Source organism: Procambarus clarkii, chromosome 80 (assembly GCF_040958095.1).
Source record: "Procambarus clarkii isolate CNS0578487 chromosome 80, FALCON_Pclarkii_2.0, whole genome shotgun sequence".
NCBI lineage: Eukaryota > Metazoa > Arthropoda > Malacostraca > Decapoda > Cambaridae > Procambarus > Procambarus clarkii.
Window position 1 is genome coordinate 24,734,694 of NC_091229.1, and position 24,466 is coordinate 24,759,159.

A 24,466-nucleotide genomic window follows, 5' to 3' on the forward strand; every position below is an offset into this window, starting at 1 on the left:
TCGGTGAACAACCTCCTGAACATTGTGTCACGACTCAAATCTTACAAAAACAGTTGATAGTTACATTACCGAAAGGTAATGTGCTTAAGTTAGAGTTATAGGGTGTTATTCCTTACAAAATACACTAATCTTAACAATTCTGGATGGACTCAGGTGAACACACGCTCATATTTCTAGCAAAGGTTCTTCACTGAATGTGTTTGATATGTTCTATCACTGCTGGTAAGGTGTTCTGGAGGTCTAAGATGCCACGGAGCTAAGAGGACAGTCATTATGGTTGGAACACAACTTAGATGCCACGAAGCTTAGAAGGAAGTCTGAAAAGTTTTAGGATTTAACGTAACAATGAGAAAATCCACCGAAGCCGTGATGAGGATTCGAGCCTGTGCGCTCGATGTCCCCAGACATTACGTAAACACATTTATTTAACGTAACAATGTTACGGCCCTTCCTCTGGGTCTGCTTCTTGTGACGGTGTCTCTTCTTCCAGGTCTGCTTCTTGTGACGGTGTCTCTTCTTCCAGGTCTGCTTCTTGTGACGGTGTCTCTTCTTCCAGGTCTGCTTCTTGTGACGGTGTCTCTTCTTCCAGGTCTGCTTCTTGTGACGGTGTCTCTTCTTCCAGGTCTGCTTCTTGTGACGGTGTCTCTTCTTCCAGGTCTGCTTCTTGTGACGGTGTCTCTTCTTCCAGGTCTGCTTCTTGTGACGGTGTCTCTTCTTCCAGGTCTGCTTCTTGTGACGGTGTCTCTTCTTCCAGGTCTGCTTCTTGCGACGGTGTCTCTTCTTCCAGGTCTGCTTCTTGTGACCTACAATTTGAAAGATGCACAGGTTTCGCAAGCGGTTTCGGCTACGCTAGATGCAACCTGGCCCAGTCATCAAAGCAACGCTGATGCAGTAGGGATCCACAATCAGAAGTAACAATTCCTTTGGAGTCAAGATGCATCGCTCAACATCAAGACTTATTTTCAACCGAAATTGATAATATGTAGTCGGAAGGAAATTCTAATGCTTTCTAATGGAGCAAATTCTAATGCCTTCTAGTAGAACAAATGATAATGGCTTCTAATGGAACAAATTCTAATGCCTTCTAATGGAACAAATTCTAATAATTTTGCTAGTAATGTATGTTTGAGTGTTTACGTGATGCTAAACCACCCAGGCTGCTGCAGTGTGAGATGCGAGCGATCACCACAGAACATAAGCTGGATGATGACAAGTATAATGCTTGCGTGTGTATATGATGACTAAACGACACATCAGACATGAAGAAGAGACGTTTCGTTCCTTCATGAACTTGATAATGTTCCAGGATGGACCGAAACGTCGTCGTCTCTGTATCTTCTGGTGTGTGGTTTAGTCCTGATGTTCAAAGCTGTTTCGACATGATAATTGTCCAGTAATAACCGATACGTTATCTGTTCCAGAAGTTGCAACACACTCACCGCGAGCCTCGCCAGCGATCTGGTCTGGGTTCGAGTCCTGGTCGGAGAGGATTGACTGGGCGCTAATCTTTAACTGTTCGCCCATGTTGACCCAGCAATAATTGGGTACCTGGTTGCTAGCCAATTGGCGAATAGTATTCCAGGGTAAACTAGCAGGGTTTGGAAGGGTTAGTTAAACTTCCCAGGGCTAGTTAAACTATCTATTGGAAGGGAAAGCTCTCAGCTTGCTTACAGGAGTCAACAATCGTCTACCCCCTGTACCCACCTGTGTATAAACAAAAAAAAATAAAAAAAAACATGTGATTTTGTAACATCAAGCTGATCAACATCCTCATCTGTGTTATTGTCAGAGGCAATGGTCGACGCAATCACAACGTATTGCAGGAGCAACAGAGGCTGAAAGACTATCCTTCCAATGAACTTGGAGTCCCGGGAAATAATTGACCTTCCAGGATCATGAAATTGATCTATTTCCTGATCAACGGTTAGGAACAGCAGGTGAGGGTGGCAGGCAGGGTGAAGTGTGCGCCGTGAACATGTCCTCTGCTGATGACCGATTGTGTTGAGACTTAACCTTAGAGATTGCAAAGGCAGAATTCTCCACTCAATGAGACGGAGCCCATTCTGCAAAATGGTTGTGGAGGGAATATAAAATATGAGAGCATTGCTTCAAAATCTGGATTTGCGTTCTTACAGAAATTGCTACACAAGCTGCCGTACGAGAGTGGTATGGCCGCACTTGAGTGATATGTTCACGTCTTGCAAGCTGTCAAGACCAAGAGTCGTGGAGGAGCAGCTGAAGAGGGAGGGAGAGAGAAGTAGGTGTGTTGTTGACGGTCACTGTCTGAAGTTTATATGTGAGGCGAGGTGCGGGGAACTGACCAAGTGGCGCAAGAAGCGGACCCAGGAACAGTGCAGGACCAAGCAGGAGACCGTAGAGACTGGGAAGACGTAGTATGCAGGACACGAGGGTTGGACCTCCACATAGCTGGTGAAATTAGGAAGACAAGATAGATGTAAAGAGTGAAGGTCTCGTGGTGTTTGATTTAGTGTCTTTGCAAGATTATCTTTGGTATTGTAAGGATCTTGTCCTTGGTTCATTAACTGTGCAGCGTTGCCCTATACCTGGGCTCAGTCAGAACATTCAATCTTTACAAATACCATCAAGACGATGATATTTGTTACGGACTCGTCACCACCGTCTGTGTGGGTGGCCTGGTAATTCCAGCGCCATCTATGAGTCTGCACGCCAACCTCCCCTGATGTTGGACGCTACGCAAACAACGCCATCTATTGGTGGTGGCGTGACAACGGCAAATGGCTCTGGTTTCCTGCCTTGGCTAGACACAGAGGTCATTGTGGATGACCTCTGGCGAGGTGGCGGATCAAGATCAGAGCCACAAAGGTTGTGCGACGTGCATAATGTCAACTCCCCAGTGAGTTGGAGTGTTACCGCCTGGTTTCCCCAGTGTACTGTCTAATTAACTGATGACTTGTTATGTCCAGAGGTGACGTCTGGAGGCAGTCGTACTGAAGAAAGCAGTTTACCTTGGGCAGTCCACGTACTCTCCGCCTGGTCTTGGAAGAAGACTGAGTAAGCCGCCATGGATCTACACAGTGTGTTAGCTGCTATATAACGTAGTGTTGGTAACGGTCGGCGTACCCGGGAATAGGTTTAGGAGAGTAACAGACGATAGTGAGGTGCATGTTGTAAAGTGCTGCTAGCCAGTCTGGCTTCTGCCAGTGGTTCGCTACCCCTGTATTTGTTATTTCGTGACCCCGATCAGCGTGAGGCTGAGGTCCTCTGCCAGCAAGTAGCTGGAGAGTGATAGTGGGGGTATAGGCACCGCGTGATACTGTGTCGGTGGGATGACCCACGAAAAAGGTGATCTAGCCAGTGTTTCCCATTACGAGTGGACGAGGTACTGGGCAGTGGAAACACTGGGGTTGACGAACACTGCATGTGAGTGTCAGGTGTCCTGAGTGAAAGCGACATCAATGTACATTAGTGTAGTAATAACCTATTAATTATAATTTAAGGGTTAAAGTGTAAATATATTGGTGAAGGGAATAGTGTTTTGTTCATTCCCTCCTTTCTCTCTATTGTACTATATAGCCAATTCTTGAAAGTGTACTACCGACTTGGGGTCGGATACACTTACAGGTTTATACATCAAGAACCCGGTTACTGGTCCATTGTGGCCGTAACAGTATTTGTGACGATTCTCCTCAAGTTAATGCACCTGAGAAGACAATAACATACCGACACGATCTGGGTAGATCCTGCCTGTCTTGGCAAGTTAGTTAAATAACGTTTGGTCTGGCCGACAACTGGCTGGGTGACCACGTGAGTGTTTGACCCAAGAGGACCTTGCTAAGCTTACCACCCCTGTTGTCCCTAACAATGCCCCGCCATTGTATGTAAACACAAAATGATCCTCAACTACCCCATACAACCGTTGCATATTTATGCAATTATTTCCCTCATGCTATTTTCCTCTCTTGACTAATTAATTCAGCATCAATACACACCAAGACAACAATAGTGTCATCTCAGGAACAAAACATAGTTATTAACACAATGAAATCACAGTAACGTGATGAGGGTAATGGCAGCAGTAGTTTATCACAGGTACATCGGTGTCTCATTGTACATTGTACAGTGACGGGGGCGTGAGGAACACCACCACTCCCACCTCACTCTCCACACCACCTTATGTGGCTACAGTACGAAAATGACATCACAAGTAAAGCTACGACCCAACCAAAACTATTCCACAGCCACATCACGAGGAAAACAGCGGTGAAGGAATAAGTGATGAAACTGAGAAAAGGGGAGAAAGGATACACAGACAATGACAAGGTGTGTGAAGAACTCGACAAGAGATTCCAGGAGGTCTTTGCAATAGAGCAAGGAGAAGTCCCTGTACTTAGAGAGGAGGCGGTAAACCAAGCAACCTTGGAGGAATTCGAGCTCACCATTAACGAGGTCAAAACGAATCTGTTGAAGTAGAATGTGACAAAGTTTGTTGGCATAAGAAAATTTCACCATTTTTACTAAAAAGAGTGGTGCAGAAGCACTAAGTGTACCGCTCTTTATAGTGTATAGCAGGTCACTGGAAACAAGAGATCTACCGGAAAGTTGAAAGACAGTTAATATAGTCCTAATATACAAAAAAGGATGACAGGCAAGAGGCACTGAACTACAGGCCAGTTTCCCTAACTTGTATATCATGCAAGGTGAAGGAGAAGATCGTGAGGAAAAGACTCGTAGAGTATTTGGAGGGAAACAGCTTTGTAACACACCACCAATATTGGTTCAGGTGGTGTATATCGTGACTCACAGATTTAATAGAATATGACCAGGCGACAAAAATTAGGCAAGAAAAAGAAGGGTGGGAAGACTGCATTTTCTTAGTTTGTCAGAAACACTTTGGCAGTACCCCAATAAGAGACTGTTGCAAAAGTTGGAGCAACAGGCAGGAGTAAAAGGTAAGGTGCTCCAATGGATAACGGAGTATCTAAGCAACCGGAAACAGCAGTAACTGAGAGGGGGGAGGGGTGGGAAACATCAGAGAAGCGAAATGTCACCAGCGGAGTCCCACAGGGCTCTGTACTTGGACCCATCCTGCTTCTGATATATGTAAACGATCTTCCGATGGGAATAGACTCATTCCTCTCAATGTTTGCTGATGACGCAAAAATTATGAGAAGAATAGAGACAGTTGAAGACAGACAGAGACTACAGGACGACCTGGACGAATTGCAGGAATGGTCTAGAAAATGGCTACTAAAATTTAACTCGGCTAAATGTAAAGTAATGAAATTATGTAAAGGGAGCAGGAGGCTGAACGCAAGATACGATCTAGAGGGTGAAAATCCTGCAAGAGTCAAATAGAAAGATATCAACCCCCAGAAAGATCTGGGGGTTGATATCACATCAAACCTGTCCCCAGAAACCCACATCAAAAGGATATCAAGAGAGGCATATGCTAGATAAGGAGTCATTCAGAACCTTGTATACCACTTATGTCAGACAATTCTGGAGTATACAGCTCCAGTCTGGAGTCCATACCTAGTTAAACACAAGGCAAAGTTAGAGAAGATTCAGAGGTATGCTACCAAACTAGTCCCAAAACTGAGAGGTATGAGCTACGAGAAAATGCTAAGGGAGCTAAACCTCATGTCCCTGGATAGCAGAAGAGTTAGGGAGGACACGATCACCACCTGCAAAATTCTCAGAGGAATTGACAAGGTGGACAAAGACAAAGTGTTTAACATAGGTGGAACACGAACAAGGGGACACACGTGGATCTCAGTTCCCAAATGAGCCACAGAGTCATTAGAAAAAAAATGTTCAATGTCAAAGTAGTAAACAAATGGAATGCATTAGGCAGTGATGTCATGGAAGCAGACTCCATACACACTTTGAAATGTAGTTATGATAGAACCCATTAGGCTCAGGAATCTATTCACCAGTTGATTGACAGTCGAGAGGCAGGACCAAAGAGCCAAAGCTCAATTCCCGCAAGCACAACTAGGTGAGTATCTTCACCTCCCTCTCCACACGTCACCCCATCCACCTTCATCCACTTCTACCCCATTACTGTAACCATCTTCTCCCATACACTATCTCCATCAGTGAAACCAAATGGGTGCCCTTAAAAAACAACTCTGCCCTTAGTTATACGAATACCAACATCTATGGACTTGGAGCTGAACATCTCACATTTAGAGACTTCTTGAAGGAGGGACTTAGAGGGCATTTAGTACCCACTTTCAAGTGGCATTTGGCCAACCCCGACACCCTCTATTTCACTCCCTGTAAAATGGTTTTCATTCCTGCATAGTGAGGCTAGCCCAAGGTATCTGGTCTCCAGCCTCCAACACACATTCTCTCTTATGGATATTGATAGGCTAAAGGGGTACTGGGCATTGTTCACCTATCTATCCACCCATCTATCTGTCAATTTATAAAAATAATTCATCTATCCATCTATTTACCTATCTATCTCTCCATTTGTCTATCCAACTATCTCTATATTTGTCTATCCTACTATATATCCATTCATCCGTCCATCTATTTATCATCTATCCATGCATCTATCTATCTATCTATATATATCTATCTATCTATCATCCATTTACCCGTCTATCCATCAGTATATTCATCTATCTACCCATCCATCAGTATATTCTTCTATCTATCCATCCATCTATAGATATATATATATCACTCTACATCCATCTATCTATCCATTTGTCCATCCGTCTATCCATCTATCCATATACCTATCCATCTATCCATATGCATATCGATCTACCTAATCATTTATCCATCCACATATTCATCCATCCATCTAACCATCGATCTATCTGTCCTTCCGTCAATCCATATATCCATGAACAAATCCACAAGGGCCGTGACGAGGGTTCGAACCTAAGTCCAAGAGGATCCCAGACGCTGCCTTAATCGACTGAGCTACGACATGGTCAAAAGAATTGCAACCAGGAAATTATCCAGATTTACCAATGGATCCTGCAATCTCTCCAAGACACAAATAAGTAGAATATCCATATTCCTATCCATCTATCTATCCATTTATCCATCCATCTAACCATCAAACTATCTGTCCATCTATTCATATATATGTCCATACATCCATCTATTATTCTATCCATTCGTTTATTATTCTATCCATTCATCTATTAAATCTATCCATCAATGTATATTTCTATTCATATCTTTCCGTCTATCCATCCCACTATCCATCCATCTCCCTATCCATCCATCTATGCATCCACCTACTCATCTGTCTGTCCATCTATCCATCAAACTACCAAATATCTATCCATCCACCTATCGATCTATCCTTTCATTTATCTATTCATCCATCTACGCTTCCTTTTATCCATATATCTATCCATCTATCCATCCATCTATCTATCTATCCACCCACCAATACATTTTTCTATCCCTATATATCATCTATCACTCCATCTTTCTATTCACCTCATAGCTGTCTATCCATCTATCTATTAATATATCCGTCAATCTACCTACCAATCTATTTACCTATCCATATATCCATTTTATTTATAAATCAATCAATCTATTTATCAATCTATTCATCTAGCCATCCACCTATCCATCTATCCATTCATCAATCTATCCACATTTCACTCTACTGTCTGTCTCTCTCGGTCTCTCAGTCTCTGTCTTAGTCTCAGTCTGTCTGTATTTGTCTCTGTCTTTGTCTATATGTCTCTTTCTCTCTGTCTCTTTCTTTCTTATAATAAATATAATTGTCTAATGTGGTGGCCAGTGAGAGGAGCTCAGTGTTGTACAAAAGAATAGCCTTGAGTTGGGTGTTAAAGTTCTCTTGCCGATTATTTGCCTTTGAAGTATGTGAGTGAAGCATTTACTGAGTTGTGATTCGAACAGAGGTCGTCAGTGAAGGACTGTTCGAGAAATGGTTGAGAGTCGTCAGTTGTGATTTAGGAGTGTAGTGTTATCTAGTCATAAACAAAGGGTTTGACAGCTGGCTTAACGGGACATTGGCCTTTGTTGATGAGGACTGGCTGACGTTGAGAGAGGAACGTTTCGGAGGCAGGAGGAGATCGAGCAAAGCTCTGTTCGAGTAAAATGTGCAGCCCGTCCTCATGTACAAAGGCTAAATGCGCGTTAAACCAGCCTCCAACACCTAACCTAACCTAACTTCGGCTTAATTATAAACAGAATTATAATATACAATAACAATCTATACTATGAAAAATAATGTTTGCTCAAAGTTAAAGGCCAGATGCTTGGGCCTAGTTTAATAAACTTGTTTGAGGGCATGGTCTAGGGTATGGGATGAACATAGGCTGGTCGGGGTCGCCAGAATTCAAAATCCATCATACGATAGAAGATAGAAACCTTCACATACATACAAAGCAGTTGGGTAATAATTTTATTTTCATCAAAAATTAAAATAGGTTTTTCTTTCTTATTGTAATATAAAACATTATTCATTGACTTCGGGAAATAATATTAAATTTTCTGATAATAAAACTTCAGCTGTACTCCCATAAATATCTAACTTTAATACTGCATTCTACTCTCCAGACCCCCGCAGCCCGTCCCTCTAAGGTGCCCCAACGTCAAGAAACTGTCGTACTTAAGTACCTTTATCCTAACCTGCCAGAGGACCCAAAACAGAAAACGGGACAGAATGTCAATTTCACGAGCTGCTACCATTTTCTAGTATGACATTTTTTTTACCTTAGGTGGAATATACGTCAAAATGCGACGTTGTACCAGGAGGCCGGGGTGACCGCAGTTGGCTCCACCAACCCAAGGCTACAGAACAATGTGGTAAATGTTTAATTTTAAAACACAAAATTTTAACATTTTCTTTTCTTCTTCTTCTTCGAGAAGGAGCATACGACATATGCGAGACTGGCTAACATCAGAACATCCTTCAGGAACCTGTGTAAGGAATCATTCAGAACCTTGTATACCACATATGTAAGACCAATCAGAGAGTATGCGGCCCCAGCATGGAACCCAGCACTGAAGAAAGGCAGTTAGAACAGAAAGCAATTCAGGAAATAAAGAAAAATCCAAAATATTTCTTCTCATATGCGAAATCAAAAGCAAAAACCACTGCCAGTATTGGACCTATTCGTACAAGTGAAGGTTCATACACGGAGGATGACAAAGAAATTAGTGAAATCCTAAAAAAAGCAGTATGAGGACATGTTTAGCACTCCAATAAACAACATGAAGGTGGAAGATCCAGACAATTTCTTTATGCGGGATATTCAAACCCCTGTAAATATAACTGATATAAACACGAGCGCACTAAATTTTGAAAAAGAAATTGAAAACATGCCCATGCACTCGGCCCCAGGTCCAGACTCATGGAATTCAATATTTATAAAGAAATGCAAAGTGCCGGTAGCACAGGCACTCAGTATAGTGTGGAGGAAGAGCTTGGACACGGGGGAGATACCAGATGCACTTAAAGTAGCAGACATAGCCCCTCTACACAAGGGAGGGAGCAAAGCATTGGCAAAAAATTATAGACCAGTTGCACTAACATCGCACATCATAAAAGTATTTGAGAGAGTGATTAGGAGTCAGGTCACCAATTTCATGGAGACCAATGACCTTCACAACCCAGGCCAACATGGATTTCGAGCGGGAAGATCGTGCCTCTCACAGCTACTGGAGCACTACGACAAAGTCACTGAGGCATTAGAAGAGAAACAGAATGCTGATGTGATATACACGGACTTCGCAAAGGCTTTCGATAAATGTGACCATGGCGTGATAGCACACAAAATGAAGTCAATGGGAATAACCGGTAAAGTAGGACGCTGGATACTCAGTTTTCTGTCAAACAGGACTCAGCGAGTAACTGTCAACCATATAAAATCTAGTCCAAGTGCAGTGAAAAGCTCTGTACCTCAGGGTACAGTCCTTGCACCGCTGCTTTTCCTTATTCTCATATCAGATATAGACAAAAATACAAGTCACAGCTTCGTATCATCCTTTGCAGATGACACAAAAATCAGTATGAAAATTACCTCGGCTGAGGACATTGAAAAACTTCAAGCTGATATTAATAAAGTTTTCGACTGGGCATCAGAAAATAACATGATGTTTAACAGTGATAAATTCCAGGTACTCAGGTACGGTAAAAATGAGGACCTTAAACATAATACAGAGTACAAAACACAATCAAATGTACCCTTAGTAGGAAAACAGCATGTAAAGGATTTGGGAATAATAATGTCTGACGACCTAACGTTTAAGGAGCATAACCAGGCAAATATTGCGACAGCCAGAAAAATGATAGGATGGATTACGAGAACTTTCAAATCCAGGGATCCCATCACAATGGTTGTACTCTTCAAGTCACTTGTGTTGTCCCGTCTTGAGTACTGCTCAGTACTCACTTCCCCCTTCAGAGCAGGAGAGATTGCTGAAATAGAGGGAATACAGAGAACATATACGGCACGCATAGACGCAATAAAGCACCTAAATTATTGGGATCGTCTCAAAGCCCTCCAAATGTGCTCACTAGAAAGAAGACGAGAGAGATATTAAATAATATACACTTGGAAGATACTGGAGGGCCAAGTACCAAATCTACACAGTAAAATAACAACGTACTGGAGTGAACGACATGGAAGAAAATGTAGAATAGAACCAGTGAAGAGCAGAGGTGCCATAGGCACAATCAGAGAACACTGTATAAACACCAGAGGTCCGCGGTTGTTCAACGTCTTCCCAGCAAGCATAAGAAATATTGCCGGAACAACCGTGGACATTTTCAAGAGGAAACTAGATTTATTCCTCCAAGGAGTGCCGGACCAACCGGGCTGTGGTGGGTATGTGGGCCTGCGGGCCGCTCCAAGCAACAGCCTGGTGGACCAAACTTTCACAAGTCGAGCCTGGCCTCGGGCCGGGCTTGGGGAGTAGAAGAACTCCCAGAACCCCATCAACCAGGTATCAACCAGGTAACCCGTACCTTGTCAAGCACAAGACGAAGCTGGAAAAAGTTCAGAGGTATGCTACTAGACTAGTCCCAGAACTAAGAGGCATGAGTTACGAGGAAAGGCTGAGAGAAATGCACCTCACGGCATTGGAAGACAGAAGAGTAAGGGGAGATATGATCACTACCTAGAAAATCTTCAGTGGAATTGACAGGATGGATAAGGATAAACTGTTTAACACTGGCGGTAAGCGAACAAGGGGACACAGGTAGAAACCGAGTACCTAAATGAGCCACAGGGACGTTAGAAAGAACTGCTTCAGCGTCAGAGTAGTTAACAAGTGGAATGCACTAGGAAGTGATGTGGTGGAGGCTGACTCCATACACAGTTTCAAATGTAGATATGACAGAGCCACAGGGACCTGTAGGCTCAGGAATCTGTGCACCTGTTGATTGACAGTTGAGAGGCGGGACCAAAAAGCCAGAGCTCAACCCCCGCAAGCACAAAAAGGTGAGTACAAATAGATGAGTATACACACACACACACACATGTGTGTGATGGGGGCCTCGTAGCCTGGTGGATAGCGCGCAGTACTCGTAATTCTGTGGCGCGGGTTCGATTCCCGCACGAGGCAGAAACAAATGGGCAAAGTTTCTTTCACCCTAAGTGCCCCTGTTACCTAGCAGTAAATAGATACCTGGGAGTTAGTCAGCTGTCACGGGCTGCTTCCTGGGGTGTGTGTGTGTGTGTGTGGTGTGGGGAAAAAAAAAAAGTAGTTAGTAGTTAGTAAACAGTTGATTGACAGTTGAGAGGCGGGCCGAAAGAGCAAAGCTCAACCCCCGCAAAAACACAACTAGTAAACACACACGCATTAGGTTTATGAACAAACATCAACATGGGTTCTGGAAAGGGAAATCGTGCCTAACAAACATTTTGGAATTCTATGATAAAATAACGAAGATAAGGCAGGACAGAGAAGGTTGGGCAGACTGCATATTTATGGACTGCCAAAAAGCCTTTGATACAGTACAGCACATTACACTGCTATTCAAACTTGAGAGGCAAGCAGGAGTAAGCGGAAAGGCCCTAGCATGGGTAACGAACTACCTAACAGGAAGAAGCCAGAAAGTTACGGTAAAGGGGCGAGAAGTCGGACTGGCGAACAGTAACGAGTGGAGTACTTCAAGGATCGGTGCTGGGACCAGTTCTATTGCAATATACGTTAACGACATGTTTACAGGAGTAGAGTCCTACATGTCGATGTAGGCGGATGACGCAAAGTTGATGAGAAGAGTTGTGACAGATGAGGATTGTAGGATCCTCCAAGAAGACCTGAACAGGTTGCAGAGATGGTCAGAGAAATGGCTACTGGAGCTCAACACGAGAAAATGTAAAGTTATGGAAATAGGATAAGGAGATAGGAGACCAAAGGGTCGGTACACAATGAAGGGGAACTGCCTTCCTGTGACGACGCGAGAAAGAGACCTGGGCGTGGATGTGGCACCTAATCTAACTCCTGAGGCACATATAAATAAGATAACAACAGCAGCGTACTCTACACTGGCAAAAGTTAGAACATCATTCAGAAACCTAAATGAGGAGGCATTTAGGGCGCTTTACACTGCCTACGTGAGACCAGTCTTAGAGAATGCTGCACCATCATGGAGTCCCCCACCTGAAGAAACACATAAGGAAACTATTAAAGGTTCAGAAATTTGCAACGAGACTCGTCTCAGCGTTACGAGGGATATGGTATGAAGAGCGTCTGAAAGAACTGAACCTTACAACACTAGAAAAAAGAAGGGACAGGGAGGATATGATTGGAACGTACAAAATACTCAGGGAGATTGACAGAGTGGAAATAGATGAAATGTTCAAACAGAACGAGGTGACATGGGTGGAAGCTGGAAATTCAGATGAGTCACAGAAATGTTAAGAAGTCTCTTTTAGCGTGAGAGTAGTGGGAAAATGGAATGCACTTGAGGAGCAGGTTGTGGAAGTAAACTCTATTCAGAATATTAAAACTAAATATGATAGGGAAATAGGACTGTAATCATTGCTGTAAACAACCGATGGCTAGAAAGGTGGGATTAAAGAGTCAATGTTCGATCCTGCAGGCACAAATAGGTGAGTACAAATTGGCGAGTACACATAAACACACACACACATACCCACTGTATATGGGGCCTGATAGCTGAGTGGACAGCGTTCTAGACTCGTAATGCTAGGGTCCAGGTTCGATCCCCGACAATGGCAGAAACAAATGGGTTTCTTTCACCCTGATGCTCCTGTTACCTAGCAGTGAATAGGTACCTGGGAGTTAGGGAGTCAGGAGTTCCACCCCTCCCCCTAGTGTGATGGTGCTTACCAGGCAAACTCCATTTTATGTTTGTTACATAAGGGGTACTGTCTGCGACATAAGGGGTACTGTCTGCGACATAAGGGGTACTGTCTGCGACATAAGGGGTACTGTCTGCGACATAAGGGGTACTGTCTGCGACATAAGGGGTACTGTCTGCGACATAAGGGGTACTGTCTGCGACATAAGGGGTACTGTCTGCGACATAAGGGGTACTGTCTGCGACATAAGGGGTACTGTCTGCGACATAAGGGATACTCTCTGCGACATAAGGGGTACTGTCTGCGACATAAGGGGTACTGTCTGCGACATAAGGGATACTGTCTGCGACATAAGGGGTACTGTCTGCGACATAAGGGGTACTGTCTGCGACATAAGGGGTACTCTCTACGACATAAGGGGTACTGTCTGCGACATAAGGGGTACTCTCTACGACATAAGGGGTACTGTCTGCGACATAAGGGGTACTCTCTGCGACATAAGTGGTACTGTCTGCGACGTAAGGGGTACTCTCTGCGACATAAGTGGTACTGTCTGCGACATAAGGGGTACTCTCTGCGACATAAGGGGTACTGTCTGCGACATAAGGGGTACTGTCTGCGACATAAGGGGTACTGTCTGCGACATAAGGGGTACTGTCTGCGACATAAGGGGTACTGTCTGTGACATAAGGGGTACTCTCTACGACATAAGGGGTACTGTCTGCGACATAAGGGGTACTCTCTACGACATAAGGGGTACTGTCTGCGACATAAGGGGTACTGTCTGCGACATAAGGGGTACTGTCTGCGACATAAGGGGTACTGTCTGCGACATAAGGGGTACTCTCTGCGACATAAGGGGTACTGTCTGCGACATAAGGGGTACTCTCTGCGACATAAGGGGTACTGTCTGCGACATAAGGGGTACTGTCTGCGACATAAGGGGTACTCTCTGCGACATAAGGGGTACTGTCTGCGACATAAGGGGTACTCTCTGCGACATAAGGGGTACTCTCTGCGACATAAGGGGTACTCTCTGCGACATAAGGGGTACTCTCTGCGACATAAGGGGTACTCTCTGCGACATAAGGGGTACTCTCTGCGACATAAAGGGTACTGTCTGCGACATAAGGGGTACTCTCAGCGACATAAGGGGTACTCTCTGTGACTGCCTATCCTTTCACGAAGTGAGTTGACAAGTGCAACAAAGCAAACATGTCAGTGATACAGCTGTAGTCAGCTGTAGTGCTGGTTACAGCTGTAGTCAGCTGTTACAGCTGCACTACAGCTGTAGTCAGCTGTAGTGCTGGTTATACCCAACATTCCTGTAAACAAATGCTGCTGATGGAATGTGTATAATATTAAGTTCACCGTTACACTAACTCTTAAATTGATTCAGGTCAGCAAGAATTGCTTATTCCCAGTCAAGATTGCCCACAATCTTGCCGGAAGTTGCCGTCACTGGCAACTTGCCGGGAGTTGCCATCACTTGCAACTTGCCGGAAGTTGCCGTCACTGGCAACTTGCCGGGAGTTGCCGTCACTGGCAACTTGCCGGGAGTTGCCGTCACTGGCAACTTGCCGGGAGTTGCCATCACTTGCAACTTGCCGGAAGTTGCCGTCACTGGCAACTTGCCGGGAGTTGCCGTCACTGGCAACTTGCCGGGAGTTGCCGTCACTGGCAACTTGCCGGGAGTTGCCGTCACTGGCAACTTGCCGGGAGTTGCCATCACTTGCAACTTGCCGGGAGTTGCCATCACTTGCAACTTGCCGGGAGTTGCCATCACTTGCAACTTGCCGGGAGTTGCCGTCACTGGCAACTTGCCGGGAGTTGCCGTCACTTGAAACTTGCCGGGAGTTGCCATCACTTGCAACTTGCCGGGAGTTGCCGTCACTTGAAACTTGCCGGGAGTTGCCATCACTTGCAACTTGCCGGAAGTTGCCGTCACTGGCAACTTGCCGGGAGTTGCCGTCACTGGCAACTTGCCGGGAGTTGCCGTCACTGGCAACTTGCCGGGAGTTGCCATCACTTGCAACTTGCCAGAAGTTGCCGTCACTGGCAACTTGCCGGGAGTTGCCGTCACTGGCAACTTGCCGGGAGTTGCCGTCACTGGCAACTTGCCGGGAGTTGCCGTCACTGGCAACTTGCCGGGAGTTGCCATCACTTGCAACTTGCCGGGAGTTGCCATCACTTGCAACTTGCCGGGAGTTGCCATCACTTGCAACTTGCCGGGAGTTGCCGTCACTGGCAACTTGCCGGGAGTTGCCGTCACTTGAAACTTGCCGGGAGTTGCCATCACTTGCAACTTGCCGGGAGTTGCCGTCACTTGAAACTTGCCGGGAGTTGCCATCACTTGCAACTTGCCGGGAGTTGCCGTCACTTGCAACTTGCCGGGAGTTGCCGTCACTGGCAACTTGCCGGGAGTTGCCGTCACTGGCAACTTGCCGGGAGTTGCCGTCACTGGCAACTTGCCGGGAGTTGCCGTCACTGGCAACTTGCCGGGAGTTGCCGTCACTGGCAACTTGCCGGGAGTTGCCGTCACTTGCAACTTGCCGGGAGTTGCCGTCACTTGAAACTTGCCGGGAGTTGCCATCACTTGCAACTTGCCGTGAGTTGCCGTCACTTGAAACTTGCCGGGAGTTGCCATCACTTGCAACTTGCCGGGAGTTGCCGTCACTTGCAACTTGCCGGGAGTTGCCGTCACTGGCAACTTGCCGGGAGTTGCCGTCACTGGCAACTTGCCGGGAGTTGCCGTCACTTGCAACTTGCCGGGAGTTGCCGTCACTTGCAACTTGCCGGGAGTTGCCGTCACTTGAAACTTGCCGGGAGTTGCCGTCACTGGCAACTTGCCGGGAGTTGCCGTCACTGGCAACATCAACTTGCGAGTGATGAAAGTTAAGTGTTCGTCTCAGTACTGTAAACTGGCAGTCCATTCCAATCACCAACTTCGATATGTCCAAACCCTATTAACCTCTTACCCACTCAGTACGTTAATGTCCAGCTTGGTCCCATTGCTGCGGGCTCTGAGCGATAGTTTCAGAATCTTGTTTATTTCTTTAAATAAACAATAAATAAACTCTTATAGCACCTTTCAAATCTATTTGAAAAATCTCGATACTTTGTCCTAATGACCCGTGTGTCTCTAAGAGTGCAGAGTCCAATTTTCCCTTGAAGGAAGAGCTCCAATATCATCAAGAGTGTCGAGTAGAAGAGCACCTCCACTCTCACCTCTCACACACACAGTGAGAGCATTCCTCGCCTCATGGCTACTCTCACTACACACACAATACAACTCAACAAAACTTGTCGAACTGTGACTGTGGTGTATATACCTTCCTTCTTGTGGACCACTCTGACGTGGTTGGTAAGGTATACCTTCCTTCTTGTGGACCACTCTGACGTGGTTGGTAAGGTATACCTTCCTTCTTGTGGACCACTCTGACGTGGTTGGTAAGGTATACCTTCCTTCTTGTGGACCACTCTGACGTGGTTGGTAAGGTATACCTTCCTTCTTGTGGACCACTCTGACGTGGTTGGTAAGGTATACCTTCCTTCTTGTGGACCACTCTGACGTGGTTGGTAAGGTATACCTTCCTTCTTGTGGACCACTCTGACGTGGTTGGTAAGGTATACCTTCCTCTTTGTGGACCACTCTGACGTCGTTGGTAAGGTATACCTTCCTTCTTGTGGACCACTCTGTCGTCGTTGGTAAGGTATACCTTCCTTCTTGTGGACCACTCTGACGTGGTTGGTAAGGTATACCTTCCTCTTTGTGGACCACTCTGACGTCGTTGGTAAGGTATACCTTCCTTCTTGTGGACCACTCTGTCGTCGTTGGTAAGGTATACCTTCCTCTTTGTGGACCACTCTGACGTCGTTGGTAAGGTATACCTTCCTTCTTGTGGACCACTCTGACGTGGTTGGTAAGGTATACCTTCCTTCTTGTGGACCACTCTGACGTGGTTGGTAAGGTATACCTTCCTTCTTGTGGACCACTCTGACGTGGTTGGTAAGGTATACCTTCCTTCTTTTGGACCACTCTGACGTCGTTGGTAAGGTATACCTTCCTTCTTTTGGACCACTCTGACGTGGTTGGTAAAGTATCATTCAATGATTTACAAAAGTATTACCTAATAGTTTCAATTTACCCTTTAATACCATCTCGAGACATATTCTATTTGACACAAGGATCTTACAAACGTCGCCCAAGACTTAAAATTAAGACTTATACCACCGGAGTTATTAAATGATGGCCAGCTGGCCTAGTACTGCATGATGGCCAGCTGCTGCATGATGGCCAGCTGGCCTAGTACTGCATGATGGCCAGCTGGCCTAGTACTGCATGATGGCCAGCTGGCCTAGTACTGCATGATGGCCAGCTGGCCTAGTACTGCATGATGGCCAGCTGGCCTGGTGCTGCATGATGGCCAGCTGGCCTAGTACTGCATGATGGCCAGCTGGCCTAGTACTGCATGATGGCCAGCTGGCCTGGTGGTGCATGATGGCCAGCTGGCCTAGTACTGCATGATGGCCAGCTGGCCTAGTACTGCATGATGGCCAGCTGGCCTCGTGCTGCATGATGGCCAGCTGGCCTGGTACTGCATGATGGCCAGCTGGCCTGGTGGTGCATGATGGCCAGCTGGCCTAGTACTGCATGATGGCCAGCTGGCCTAGTACTGCATGATGGCCAGCTGCCCTAGTACTGCATGATGGCCAGCTGGCCTGGTGCTGCATGATGGCCAGCTGGCCTAGTACTGTATGATGGCCAGCTGGCCTAGTACTGCATGATGGCCAGCTGGCCTAGTACTGCATGATGGCCAGCTGGCCTAGTACTGTATGATGGCCAGCTGGCCTAGTACTGCATGATGGCCAGCTGGCCTAGTACTGCATGATGGCCAGCTGGCCTAGTGGTGCATGATGGCCAGCTGGCCTAGTACTGCATGATGGCCAGCTGGCCTGGTACTGCATGATGGCCAGCTGGCCTAGTACTGCATGATGGGACGTGGTGGGACAAACACACGGGGTGGGACAAACACACGGGGTGGGACAAACACACGGGGTGGGACAAACACACGGGGTGGGACCAACACACGGGGTGGGACCAACACACGGGGTGGGACCAACACACGGGGTGGGACAAACACACGGGGTGGGACAAACACACGGGGTGGGACAAACACACGGGGTGGGACAAACACACGGGGTGGGACCAACACACGGGGTGGGACAAGCACACAGGGTGGGACAAACACACGGGGTGGGACAAACACACGGGGTGGGATAAACACACGGGGTGGGACAAACACACGGGGTGGGACAAACACACGGGGTGGGACAAACACACGGGGTGGGACAAACACACGGGGTGGGACAAACACACGGGGTGGGACAAACACACGGGGTGGGACAAACACACGGGGTGGGACAAACACACGGGGTGGGACAAGCACACAGGGTGGGACAAACACACAGGGTGGGACCAACACACGGGGTGGGACAAACACACGGGGTGGGACAAACACACAGGGTGGGACCAACACACGGGGTGGGACAAACACACGGGGTGGGACAAACACACGGGGTGGGACAAACACACGGGGTGGGACAAACACACGGGGTGGGACAAACACACGGGGTGGGACAAACACACAGGGTGGGACCAACACACGGGGTGGGACAAACACATGGGGTGGGACCAACACACGGGGTGGGACAAACACACGGGGTGGGACTGAAGGGCTACACACCTGAGTCATGTTGCAGGGCCTATTGAGCTCCTACAGTGACCTCATGAAGATCTCGTCACACCTCTGCGCGCCGTCGTGGTGCGTCGTGAGCTGATGCGCTTGCTTGGTACTGGTGTCTTAGTACTAGTAGCTTGGTACTGGTGGCTTGGTACTGGTGTCTTAGTACTGATGGCTTGGAACTGCTGGTTTGGTACTGGTGGTTTGATACTGATGGCTTGGTTCTGCTGGCTTCGTGCTAATGGTTTGGTGCTGGTGGCTTGGTGCTGGTGGCTTGGTGCTGGTGGCTTGGTGCTGGTGGCTTGGTGCTGGTGGCTTGGTGCTGGTGGCTTGGTACTGGTGGCTTGGTACTGGTGGCTTGGTACTGGTGGCTTGGTACTGGTGGCTTGGTACTGGTGGTTTGGTACTGGTGGTTTGATACTGATGGCTTGGTTCTGCTGGCTTGGTTCTGCTGGCTTCGTGCTAATGGTTTGGTGCTGGTGGCTTGGTGCTGGTGGCTTGGTGCTGGTGGCTTGGTGATGGTGGCTTGGTGCTGGTGGCTTGGTGCTGGTGGCTTGGTACTGGTGGCTTGGTACTGGTGGCTTGGTACTGGTGGCTTGGTACTGGTGGCTTGGTACTGGTGGTTTGGTACTGGTGGTTTGATACTGATGGCTTGGTTCTGCTGGCTTGGTTCTGCTGGCTTCGTGCTAATGGTTTGGTGCTGGTGGCTTGGTGCTAATGGTTTGGTGCTGGTGGCTTGGTGCTGGTGGCTTGGTACTGGTGGCTTGGTACTGGTGGCTTGGTACTGGTGGCTTGGTACTGGTGGCTTGGTGCTGGTGGCTTGGTACTGGTGGCTTGGTACTAGTGGCTTGGTGCTGGTGGCTTGGTACTAGTGGCTTGGTACTGGTGGCTTGGTACTTGTGTCTTAGTACTAGTGGCTTGGTACTGGTGGCTTGTTGAGCTTGAATCAGCTGCCTCTCCTGTGGTTTACATGATCCATAAAAAACAGTTGTCTGGATTTATGTAATATAATTTCCGGCATCCTCCCGGCGGGAAACGAATCCCGATAGACCTAGCGAGGTGCCCCTTTGTGTATGTGGTGGGGAAGGGGGGAGGGCCAACTGGGCCAAATACCAACGCCTCGCTGGTCCCAAAATGTTACACACAATAGTTGTCTTTACTCCCTGCTACCCTTTTTAATGCTAGGTGAACAGAGCAGGTTAAACGAAACGTGCCCAACCGGGTCTGTTGGTTGTGGGAGACTTTAATAAGCTACAAACGAAAATAATGTATGTAATTTTTCTTAATTATGTGGTCCTACCAATAAAGCAGCCCGTCCTCCTAAACTTTCCTAATGTCAAAGGAAAAACGAAGAGTCAAGAGTTTCTGTCAATATTAGTCCCATACTCTGGTAGGTTGAGCTATATAGAAAACGTTAAGCTATAACTATGATATTTCCTCTGGAATACTTGCCAAAATTTAGTGACTGTTTTGTAGGTGATATTGGTGATGTACATCACCCAATATGCATTCTAGTACTGGAGGGTCAACACAGGATCAACGCTATCAGTGTCGAGTAACGGTTAAGCAACACAGGGGCGACATTATCGTCATCAATTCAATGTTACAACTTCGCTGGTTACCTATGTGTTCCATCACTGACCAGCACCCGCGGTCAGTTAGTGCTCAACATTACGAAACGGGTGAGTCAGACGCACAAACATTCCTAGCAACCACACTCCCAGCACGCACATCCCCAGCAGGTACATTCCTAGCAACCACACTCCTAGAAAGCACATTCCTAGCAAGCATACTCCCAGCAAGCACATTCCCAGCAAGGCTGTTCCCAGCATGTCGTGTGATAGTGTCCAGTGGGTGTGTGTCCAGTGTGTCTCACGACTAGCATAGTCTCAAGCCTAGCCCCGGCCAGGGGCCAGGCTTGACTTGTAAGAGCTTGGTCCAACAGGCTGTTGCTTGGAGCGGCCCGCGGGCCCACATATCCACCACAGCCTGGCTGTTCCGACACTTCTTGAAGAAGACTACCCAGTTTTCTCTTGAAGGACTAACAGATATAGAGATGACAGCAGAGGAAGTAATGAAAGAGCTAACAACACTGGATGAAAGTAAGCCAGTTTTATCAGACAATGTATCATCATGGATACTAAACGAGGCAGCGAAGGCTCTCTGCGCAACCTGTCCTCCTACAAAGACCGTAGCATTTCGCTCATGTACGTTATTAAGGCAAAAAATTGTCGTACTCGAAAATGGGAACGGCTCGTGAGAGTGAGGTATTGTCCCGATTTCTGTTTTGGGACTCCACTGGTGACATCACGCCAGTCTGAGGTCTCACCCCTCACAGTAATTCTCTGCTTCCTGTTGTTTAGGTACTCCCTTATTCATTGGAACATCTTACCCCTTACTCCAGCTTATGCAACAATTTCTTATGGGGTACTGTGTCAAACGCTTTCTGACAGTCAAAGAAAATGCAGTTTGCCCATCTTTCTCTTTCTTAATTGAAGCTTGTTGTTTGGTCATAGAATTCTATTAAACCTGTGAGACATGACTTGCCAATCCTGAACCCATGCTAGTGATGTGGAACAAAGTCTCTTCTCTCCAGATGTGCTACCAGTTTTTTTCTAGAGATCTTCTCCATCACCTTGCATAGTAAATAAGTTAAGGACACTGGCCTGTAGTTTAAGGCCTCCTGCCTATCCCCCTTTTTGTATATTGGGACTACATTTAGCTGTTTTCCAACTCTCTGGTAGGTCTCCTAGCTATTACCTGTGACTTGGTATACACCATAAATAGTGACATGCAAAAGGTTTCTGCCCCCTCTTTTAGCATCCACCGTGAGGTTCAATTAGGTCCAACAGCCTTAGTCTCATCTAGATAGAGCAGATACTTCCTAACTTCATCTCTGGTAATTTCAATATCTTCCAAGGCTGCTTGGTTGGTTGCCACCCCTCTTAGTTCAGGGACGTCTTGCTCTAGTATGAAGACCTCCTGGAATGTCTTATTGAGTTCTTCATACACCTCTTGGTCATTCTCTGTGTACCCATCTCTCCCTTTTTCAGTTCCATCACGTATTATTTCAATGTTGTTTTGCTCTTGATGTGGCTGTGTAGCGGTTTTGGCTGGGTCTTGGCTTTGTTTGCTATGTCATTTTCAAACTGCTTCTCTCCTCACACTGAGGTACCCATTTCTGCCCATCTGGTATCTCTCTCTGCTCTTTGGTGTCCTGTTTCTGTAGCTTCTCCATGTCCTTGTGCTTAGTTTCCTTGCTTCCTTACATGACTGATGGAACACTGGATTCCCCTTTTGCTTATCGTTTTTTTTCCTTTCTGGGCCGCGAAAAACCTGTTTTCTGTCTCCTGACACTTCTGGGTAATGTAGTCCCATCATGCCTTGTACAGACTTTCCTCTGAGCTCTGTCTCCCATGGTATTCCTAGATTTTTTAATTTCATCATAGTTTCCCCTTCGGTATTCCAGCCTTTTACTTTTCAGTTCTTTTCATGGATGGATTATTCCTACTGCCATCAGATACTCAAATGTTAGGACACTATGGTCGCTCATTCCTATGGGGGTTTGTGATTTGACTTCCCTTATGTCTGACTCGTTCAGGGTGAATATCAGATCAAGTCTGGCTGGTTCACCATTTTATCTCATTCATTGTTGCCATGTCTAATAATTTAGCTCTCCATGTTTCTGTCCCTCCGTGTGATTCTCTATTTTCTCAGTCTATCTTTCCATTGTTAAAGTCATCTATAATCAACAGTTTAGATTTCTTCCTTCAGGCAACAGAAGCTGCTCCCTGTATTATGTTAAGGGTTGACATGTTCCTGTCATTCTCCTGTCCGGGTCTTGTTATATAGTGGAGAGTTGTCTATTACTACTGCTATTATCCTTGGTCCTCCCAGTGTCATAGTGCCTGCTATGTAGTCTCTGTAAGCTTCACATCCTGGGATGTTCATTTCATTGAAACTCCATGACTTCCTTATCAGCAGGGCCACTCCTCCTCCTCCTCTTTCCTCCCTCTCTTTCCTTACTATATGGAAGTCTTGCATGGGCACTGCATTTGTTATGATGCCTAAGAGTTTAGTTTCTGTCAGTGCTATTACATCTGAGTTTTCTTCTTGTGTCTTTTCTACAGGTTCACTTATTTTATTCGTAATCTCATCTATGTTTGTGTACATCACTTTGACGTTCACTTTCATCTGTCCATCCTCACTTACTCTTACTCTTGCTGGCTGTTCCTTTGGTGCAGACAGTTGCTCCATGGACTGGACTGCATGGTTGGGGCCGGTGTGCTGTGCAATACTTACTGTCTGCTACGACTACTGCTCCTTTCCTCTCAATAAGCTGACTAGTATATCTTACTGCTTCCTGAGAAGTGGCTTCATGCATGATCACTTCATTTACCGTCGACATAGCTTCTGGGCTCTAAGTATAAGTGTGAGTGTGAATGTGTGTGTGTGTGTGTGTGTGTGTGTGTGTGTGTGTGTGTGTGTGTGTGTGTGTGTGTGTGTGTGTGTGTGTGTGTGTGTGTGTGTGTAAGTGTGTGTGTGTGTGTGTATTCACCTAGTTGTGCTTGCGGGGGTTGAGCTCTGCTCTTTCGGCCCGCCTCTCAACTCTCAATCAACTGTTACTAACTACTATTTTTTTCACACCACACACACACACACACACCCCACGAAGTAGACCTTGACAGCTGACTAACTCCCAGGTACCTATTGACTGCTAGGTAACAGGGACATTAGGATGAAAGAAACTCTGCCCAATGTTTCACGCCGGCACCCGGGACCACAGGATCACGCATCCAGCGTGCTGTCCGCTCAGCCACCAGCCCCCCACCTGTGTATATGTGTGTGTGTGTGTGTACTCACCTATTTCACCTATTTGTACTCACCTATTTGTGCTTGCGGGAGTTGAGCTTTGGTTCTTTGGTCCCGCCTCTCAACTGTCAATCAACTGGTGTACAGATTCCTGAGCCTACTGGGCTCTATTATATCTACATTTGAAACTGTGTATGGAGTCAGCCTCGACCACATCACTGCCTAATGCATTCCATCCGTTAACTACTCTGACACTGAAAAAGTTCCTTCTAACGTCCCTGTGGCTCATATGGGTACGCAGTTTCCACCTGTGTCCCCTTGTTCGCGTACCACCAGTGTTGAATAGTTTATCCTTGTTTACCCGGTCGATTCCCCTGAGGATTTTGTAGGTTGTGATCATGTCTCCCCCTAGTCCTCTGTCTTCCAGTGTCGTAAGGTGCATTTCCCGCAGCCTTTCTTTGTAACTCCTGCCTCTTAGATCTGGGACTAGTCTAGTGGCATACCTTTGGACTTTTTCCAGCTTCGTCTTGTGCTTGACAAGGTACGGGCTCCATGCTGGTGCCGCATACTCCAGGATTGGTCTTACATATGTGGTAAACAAGATTCTGAATGATTCCTTACACAGGTTCCTGAACGCTGTTCTGA

The 24,466-nt window shown here is 46.5% G+C and overlaps 2 protein-coding genes across 2 annotated transcripts; both read right to left on the reverse strand.

The window, feature by feature from the left end:
* Nucleotides 1-439: 439 nt before the first annotated feature.
* LOC138357943 (variable charge X-linked protein 1-like) lies at nucleotides 440-1,524 on the reverse strand. The gene is made up of 2 exons (XM_069315124.1): nucleotides 1,440-1,524; nucleotides 440-795 (listed from the first exon to the last, which is right to left on the reverse strand). The coding sequence occupies exons 1-2, from the start codon at nucleotides 1,522-1,524 to the stop codon at nucleotides 440-442; spliced, it is 441 nt and encodes a 146-aa protein (XP_069171225.1).
* A 13,155-nt stretch (nucleotides 1,525-14,679) lies between these two features.
* LOC123746220 (uncharacterized protein DKFZp434B061-like) lies at nucleotides 14,680-16,140 on the reverse strand. The gene has a single exon (XM_045727546.2). The coding sequence runs from the start codon at nucleotides 16,138-16,140 to the stop codon at nucleotides 14,680-14,682; it is 1,461 nt and encodes a 486-aa protein (XP_045583502.2).
* Nucleotides 16,141-24,466: the final 8,326 nt, after the last annotated feature.